Below are 8,830 nucleotides of genomic sequence, written 5' to 3' on the forward strand. Positions count from 1 at the left end.
CGCGCCATCCATAATTCTGCCCCACTCTCTCCCCACAGAGTGAACAGATAACTTAGAATGGGAGCCTTAGAGGAGTTCATGCATTCGGTCAGCTTCTCAAGATCAACATCATCTTGAAGCTCAACATTTTTTGACTAGGTATTAAAAGATGTGCTTCTCATTGCTTTCAGGTAAGCCACATCCTTTGCTACTAGTATGATTCTTACTACTGGTAATACATTACCATAATGCAATCGTATATTCGACTTCAGGGCAACAAACCAAATTTCCCAATTAGGCCTGTATTTAATGGCCTTCTTATGGTGCATTTTTAATTCTTTGTTCAGTTTTCACATATGTTGCAGTTGTGCCCACAGGGGCATATTTGAAGATGAACAAGGGGATCTAGTTATACATAGAATTTCTCGCCCCTTGGATGGACTTTTGGGTGTTGGAGCGAAAATGATTATTCCTCTCCAAATGCGAGGTTTGTCAGTTCTCTGAATTGTGAGTAATGCGGTAATTACAACATGCCCCAAACTTTTGCACAGGTACATTTTGGTAGGTCAGTCCTGCTTAAATTTACTGTAGGAAAAGGAGTGCTAAATGCTGATGCATATCGTATTTGGTCTGGAAAATATAGATTCCTATTGTAATTATTTGTTTTCTAAAGAAAAGCTTTTCTCCTTTTACACCCCACGATGCACGCAGGGCCGAAATGCATACTTCCTTCTCAAACCTTTGTTAAATACAACCCTGTACAATGTAAAGAGAAAGTGCTCCTGGGATGGGAAAAACACAAGAAAAGAGAGGTAACCTTTGAACATGGAACAACGGGCTGAGCTAGACAAGAAAGCCATTCAATCATGAGCAAGGTGCTGATCCAAAGCCCACTCAGTGCATTGTATTGTAGGCAATGCACCCATTTCACAAAAGTATATACATGTGGGCCTCATTTATGAGGCCCCTTGCACTGTCAGAGCGTCACTTTTTGGAATGTTTCGTGGCGCAGGAGCCTGCGCGATATTTATCAGGCAGCACTAAGCCATTTATTTTGGCTTAATGCTGCCTCATACATATTGTTCCCCTTAACACAGTTTGCTGCGTCAAAGGGGCGTGCAATGGGTGTTGCTGGGGGCATTCCCAGCCACATCCATGGCTTTTTGACGCTGCCCCAGATTTATGAGAAATCGTAAATCTGAGGCAACACCAAAAACGTACGTCTCCCCATGGGAGGCGTAAAGGAGGCACAACGAGGATAAATATCTTTATTTCTCTTCCTCTTTTTATGTGTGTTGCATTCTGCAGCACACATGCACACAAACAATCATCCACTCAACGCAGGCACCCTTGCAGTAAGGCCTGCAGCGCTGCCCTATGGCAAAATTGTATAAATGAGGCCCATGTATATTTATCATGTGTATAATTATTTTTACTCTTAGATGTAATGCTTCACTTTTTTGCTATTCACCATTTCCTAGTGGAGATTTATACCAAGGTGTAAACTTACATGTCTTCACCCCCTCAAATTACAACAGAATTTACTAGTGTAAAGTTACTACTATCGACCTTTCACCTATTGGTGAAGATCTCAGCCACTGAGGTGTAGATCAACCTATTGGGAAAGTATAGGGAAAACTTTGAAAGTTTAGCATTAAAAAAATATGAAAATATTCTAATTCAGAATACTGATCTTCATAATTTAATATATTTATTATGAAACAGGAAATAATAAAACAAAATGGTACAGCACTTTCAATTACAAGTTTAAATATGCATTGTATAATAAAACAATTTAAATATCTTGATTTAATTTATAGATAATAATTTTAAAACAATAATTAAAAAAACGCAATTACCCTTAACATTTGCTTTAACTGCTGGCCAGTGCACACATGAGATTTCCATTCTCATTGTGACATTACTGGTTCACTGTGTCATTTCTCAGCTACATTAGTATAGTGGGATGTGTTTTTTGCTTTACATTGACTTCGACACTGTTAATACCGTCACTATATGTTATATACATGAGAGAGTAATATGAGGTTGTGTAAATACAACATTGATAGGGTAGTCGTACTTTATTGTGAGTGTAGCAGATGTGTTGCATTACACCTAGAGCCATTCTTTAGTTTAACCTCAGAATGTTTGTACACATCTGCACAGGAAGTCAACTATGCCTACGTGAAGAAGAACTACATATTAAGGGCTTATTACGTTGACCACTAATTACCAGTGATTCTAAGATTTCTTTCTGTAAGAGAGCCACATGACCCCTGTAATTGTCCCGTCTGGGAAATGCAGCCTGTTGGTAGCTACAGTAGGTTTCTGGAAGGTGATTTCTTCCAAGTGGTCAGCATCTGAAATTTGGCATACTTCTTAAACTAGAATGTTAAAAAAAATGTTTAGTCTATACCAGTATAGCAGATTTAGTTGAGAAGTGTGTATACTAGGCAGGAGCATCTTCCTTGATGCTGCAGTTAAAAAAATGTTAAATGCCATGATGCTGTTGTCGTTAAAATTAATATATTGGGCTATGTTGGGAATTTGTTGCAAGGCCCACCAAAACACATTAGACTTCAATGCCCCACCCAAGGGGCATTGAGAGCTCTAATGTAATCAACATATCCATTAGCATTTGTTGCCTCTTAGTGGCTTGTGCTAAGATGAGGCTAGCTCCCTTAACTGATAGGGGTATGCTGGTGTTAGGTTCAGTATATCAACATCCGTATGGAGTGTATGGATATGTATGATAATATGATTGTTGTGTTCAATTTGTCATTCTTTGGGTTTTCTATTTAAGGTGCTGCCGAACTCACGACTGCTGCTATATAAAATTAGAGGGAAGAAGATGCAAACCAAAGACCGACAGCTACAAATTCAACATGAGCGGTGGGAACGTAGCATGTGGTGAGAACTTGTGTTTATTAATATCCCTCTATCTAACATGAGGGGTTTTGGGATACTGAACGGGAGCATGTTTAGAGGTAAAGAAGTATAGGAAAAAGAAAAGCCTCTTATAGAAAGGATTGCCTGGTTCAGAGAGTGGGCTTCCCAGGAAGTGACACATTTGGTTGATGTCCTGTATATTGGCTACAAAAATATAAACCTAAAAAGATACTGAGGTGAATATGTCTACTGTCAAAATATAGATTTTCAATACTGATAATTATAAAACCCAGAAACATCTACTACCAAGATATCAATACACAAAATTATAGTCTTAAAAATATATTTTAGAAAAATATTTACTACAACATCAAAATGAATGACAATCAAAATGAATATTCAAATTATCCAAGAAATTCACTACAAAAATAATGTGTACCACAATGTATATAATTAAATACAAATTAAACTTATTGCAAATTTTTAATAATTTGAAAACAGATCTATCTCTCTAATACGTTTCTACTCCAATATAAAATAAATTCATTTATTTGCATTTTTTTTTAAAACAATTCAAAAATAATAACTATACTAAGGACACCTCAATTATGTAAAATTAATGTAATTGTTTAACATGTTTCTTCATCTAATAACATAAATAGAATTAATTATCATTACAAATCAAGTATATTTTTAATACAAATGATTATTATATGCTGAAGAATGTAGAAAAAATATAAATATTTAGGTTTTTCAAATATATATTTTATTATAAAATTTCATATATATCCAGACATGTAACCAATATTCATTCATTAGACAATGATGTATTTAATAATATTGTTTTGCATTATTTAATACATATTAAAAGCATTACAAATATATTAAAAAGTCAAGGATCAACAAAAGAAGCCAAAATACAGTTAAATAATTCCTAAATTATTAAATATTTATTATAATCTTGATTTTAAAAAAAAATATTTCGATTAGGGGTTACATTTATTATTGTGACTCCAGTTGTAACAAACATTGGGGAAAGCACCTATCTCTGAGGGAGAAAGATTAACTATTATAACTGCAGTATTACTAATGTTTCAGAAAGTCATATATTTGGGGCAAGACAAATGTACTATTCTAACCCCAGTTCTACAAACATTAGGGAAAGTGTTTGTATTTGTGGGTGTCAAATGTACTATTCTAATACTAAACCTGCAAAAAATTAGGTAAGTGTATGTATTTGGAGGTATCAGATTTAGCATTCTAACTCTAGTCCATCTAACATTGGGGAATGTGTAGATAATTGAGTTCAGATTTACTAGACTAACTCCAGTCCTGCAAACAATGGGGAAAATACATTGAATTTGAGTCAGTGATTCATTTATTAATCTAACTCAAGTCGTACAAACATTGGGGAAAGTGCTTAAATGATGTTCAGGAGCCATACCACAAAGGAGATAGAGGGAGCTCTAATGTTTAGCTTTATACTTAGTTGGCCCTGACCACATTTGAACACAAGACTCACAGATTATAAAGATGTTCATGGCAATCCCTTATCTTGCCAGTTCACAAAATGATTTTGTATTTCCTATCCTAATTAGGCACTATCCATTTATTGGTGCTATCCATTTCTAGATCCTGCTGTCTCCATGGGTGCTTGAATTTATTAGCACACATTTATACAGTGAACACAAATTCAGACTAAAGCACAAGACCGCTTGTTCGGTGGGCTAGTGATGTATTGGTGAAATACTAGTGCCATTACATGAGACAGAAAATCTGTGTCCCATTACTACCAGTATAATGCGGGTGTGGTAGCATTGTGGAAAAAAGCACAAAAAGCTGTGATAAAATCAGTGCTTACTTTCTATTAAAAAATAAGTGCCAGGGCCCTCTGAGGAGGTCCCCCACAGCATGCACCACCCATTGTCACAGCCAGAACTGCCAACGCAGTACCTGCACAACTTTTAACCGTCACACTGGTACAAGTGTGACAATTCAGACTGTTTGAGGCCTAAAAAGCTAAAGGAATGTCCTTGGCTGCAGGTATTAGTTGTTTTAATGTATATTGAATTCATAAACAGCTGTTGTTCTGCTCATCTTTCAATTTCACAAAAAGCTCCACCATGTGGCAGCTGTCATAAGTTGTGGTGTTAAAAATTAAGTGCTGGAGCTGTACACCGGAAACCACTGGCTCAAATTAAGCATTGGATAAAATTGTTGTCACACTTTATTCAACATTTTAGTTCAATATGTATCTAAATCAGGCTGTATTACATATTGGTAACATCATGATTTTCCCAGAAATCTAAAGGAGTGCTTGAGTTTTTAAGTACCTGCTACTGAATAGAGTGCTCGCATCAAGTGAAGCCAAAGGGAACATTTGCACTAACTAGATATCTGTCTTAGTAGTTTTCAATAACACAAAGGGAGGGGATTATTTAAACATAGACATTTATAGTTCACATCTAATGCTAACACTAATATGTATGTGTTGGAAAACAGCCCTCTCTGAAGGGTCACCAGAAACCTTTTGCCTTCGTCTTTGTCTTCTTCTTTTTCTGACCTTGTTTTTGTTGTCTTTAGGACTCTACCACACTAACCAATGCTAAAGTACATTTGCTCTCTCCTCTAAACATGGTAACATTGACTCATATGCAATTGCCATATTTAATTTGCTTATAAATTCCTAGTAAAGTGTACTATATGTGCCCAGGCCTGTTAATTAAATTCTACTAGTGGGACTGCAGCACTGCTTGTGCCACCCACTGAAGTAGACCCTTAACCATGTCTCAGGTCTGCCTCTGCAGGGTCTATGTGGGCAGTATACTGCCACTTCGACTTGACATTTAAAACTACTTGCCAAATCTTCGACTTCCCTTAGTGTATATATAAGTAACTACTAAGGTAGTCCCTAGGTAGCCCTAAGGGTTGGGTGCTATGTAAAAAAGTAAGATATGTACTTTTATGTTTTGCATGTCCTGGTAGTGACAAACCGCTAAAATGGTGTTCACTGCTTTGAGGCTTACTCCTCTCATAGGCTAGCATTAAGAATTCCTCAATACACTTTTAAGCTTTAATTCCTGATCAGAGAGGAGTAGCTTTCTCATGTTTCATATATTAGGAATTGTAATGATAAATCCTCCTCACTGGTGAAGTTAAATTTAACATTACTGTTTTAGAAATGCCACGTTTTGAACATGGACATTTCGGTGCACCTATTGCTCTGTGTGCCTGACAGCCTGTCTTCAAATACGCGTATGGGGTGGGTGACAGCTACACTTTGTCCATTTCCTCTAGACAGCCACAAAACAGGAAGGATAGGTGTGTCTGAGTACCCATCTACATCTGCATTCTGATGGCCTTGCATTGGCAGGATGGAAGGGAGGGGCTAACCCTGCACTTGAATAGGCAGTGTCCTGTCCCCACACAGAAATGTATTACCCCCCAAAGAAAGCCTGGTAGACAGGATTGGGTTAAAAGGGATATGTGTGCACTGCATAGAGACTGGCTTAAAGTCACCCCCACATCAAAGGCACTTTAGAAGTACTGGGTCTCTGACCCCCTAAAATCAGACATTACTGGACTTGTAACTGAAGCATTGCCAGAAGAACTGCTGTGCTGCTTAAAGGACTCAAGTGGACTGCTGTTCTGGAAAGCCTGCTTTTCATTTGGTTGCCCTACTGTCTGTTGCTCTCTGACTCAGCTGATGAGTGCTGAACTCTTCCTTCACTCCACGTGAACTCCAAGGGTTTGTTGACTTACCTCCTGTTTTTTAAGACTCAGGGATATCAAAGTCTCTACCCCTCCACTTTTGTCTGGCTCATTGGAAGCGGCCCAGATTCTTGCAACATAGATTTCGATGCATCTCCTGTCTGCGTGTAGCAAAACCGGCGTAACAACCTGGTTGCTGGAGTTAAATCAGCGCATCACCTCGGAACCAGCGATTTTCCTCCAGAGATCAATGCATCGGTCAGCGCATTGCTGCGGCTGCAGCTTAGTGAGATTGACGCATCCCCTCGACTGGGTTTCAGAAGCCTGTACATCGCTCGACACCTCTTGACTCCGGCTGTCACTGCATGGAGAAGATTGATGCATCCTGCACCTGCGGGCCTTGACATTAACGCATCCTACTGTTTGTGACTAGGAAAGGTACTTTGCTCACCGGGGCCTGTGTGGGTCTTGTAGCCAGATGGTGCTCGATCATAGTAGGCCTGAACTTTGACTTTTCCCTTGTAAAGTGCAACCTAAAGTAGCCTTTATAGCGCTATGTCTTCTAAGCACTTTACTGCATCTATTCCTTTAAAATTCAATATCTCAATTTCTATACATTGTTTTTTTTGTCATTTTGGTCTTATTTTGCTTGAAATATAATAATCTATGTTTATAAACCTATGTGAAGTATTTTTGTGGTGGATTCCTTGTGTCATATTTTAAAATTCCCTCTTTGGATAAGCCTAACTACTCTGTGCCAAGATACCAGAGGGTGAGCACAAGTTATTCTTTAGTATGTATCTAGCTTACCCAGAACCTGAGTGGTGGTTCCTGCCTGGCCAGGGTGCATACCTCAGCCAACCAGGAATTTACTTGGCTATAACTTGACGCCGTATGAGCAATTCTCATGACAGTTTCTAAAAACAAATTGTCAAGGTAGGTTCTGTGTGGGGGCGTGGCTTGGCGCCTGCGGGAGATGGCGGCGCATTACTGAGGCTCCGAGGCGGTGGTAGGAGACATGCCGGTTCCTGTCCTAGTTTCCTAACGGCGACCGACTGGGGAAGTATCGGAATATGCCCTGACCCCACCCGTCATCACCGAACGCACTTTGGAGGCTTTGTGACGCTGCAAATATCAAATGTGAGTCCTGTCAGGATTTCCTCGGTTGCGGCCGCCATCTTGGGATCGCCGACCGACGTGCACTGTGAGGCAGCTGTTCTGACGCCAGCTCCAGCGCTCTGCATGCTTGTAATTCCAAGCTCCTAATGGCTTTTAATATGCCTGTTTTCCGGTTTCCTCATCCTTCTATGAAGCGTCAGCATAACTGGACTGCCTATTCCTTTTAAAGCATAAGGGCGACGTTCCTTCATGGAAGGCTCTGGTTTCATATGCCTACTTTTTTGCCCTTTCTTCAGCCATGAATGCATTAGTGCCCCTTTCATCTGAGTTTATTCGTGTGCAGCAATTTGTTTTATTCCAGCGCGCCTGGTGGCCCTCTGCTGTTGGCGCTCTTAAGCATTGCGGACTTTCATGAGGTATGTGATGGGACTCTTTTTTTTTTTTTTTCATTCTTTTGTCCTCTGACTGAGCTCATTTTGTACTACGTAGTGAATTGATGCCACCCTTCTACATCACAATGCCGCATGGATGATATTTTGATCCTCTTACGAATGGCTTCATTTACTTTTTTGTGTGCGTTTTAATGAATGTTTTCATTGCGGTGCTGTGAGGTTGGCTGCATTCCTTTCCTGCGGTATTCAGACGTCGTCGCACTCCTGCTGTACTATTTCCTGTGCTGTCTTCATTTTTGCTTCTTGTGACCTCCATTGAGTTAGCCATTTCACGGATTCGCCACATGGGTAGACTTAAATCGGTGTTGCTGCCTCGTTCTACCAAGCCTCAGCTTGTGAAGAATTCCAAGGTTTTCTCTGCTTTGTCGCAATTAGAAGACTCTCTTAACTCGTCTAGCTCAGATACGCCAATGGATCCATCCAGGAACCCGCAGGATACTTCTAAATCTAATACGAAAAGACTCAAGTCAAACTCCCTTTCACCTCCAAAACATTCGGGACCTGTATCCATGGAATTGTTGTTGGAAGAGATAAGGTCCTTGCGTCCTTTTATGGAAGAGACTAATGTTAAGCTCCAGGTCCTTACGGATAATTGGTAGCCAATGGAAACAAGGGTAACTTCAATTGAAAAATCTGTTCAGTCGTTCCAAGAGACATCCTCTGTGGTCTCCAACCTGAAA

General features: G+C 39.4%; 1 protein-coding gene across 1 annotated transcript in view; it reads left to right on the forward strand.

The window, feature by feature from the left end:
* LOC146867293 (group IID secretory phospholipase A2-like) overlaps positions 1–8,113 on the forward strand; it is a 32,076-nt gene extending 23,963 nt beyond the window's left edge. The window contains exons 2-3 of the mRNA XM_085620782.1: positions 2,783–2,889; positions 7,995–8,113. Of these exons, the coding sequence (XP_085476908.1) occupies positions 2,783–2,889; positions 7,995–8,113 (226 nt within the window). The remainder of the gene's footprint in view (positions 1–2,782; positions 2,890–7,994) is intronic.
* The last annotated feature ends 717 nt before the right edge of the window (positions 8,114–8,830 follow it).

The sequence above is a fragment of the Triturus cristatus genome, chromosome 1_2 (genome assembly GCF_964204655.1).
Source record: "Triturus cristatus chromosome 1_2, aTriCri1.1, whole genome shotgun sequence".
Lineage (NCBI taxonomy): Eukaryota > Metazoa > Chordata > Amphibia > Caudata > Salamandridae > Triturus > Triturus cristatus.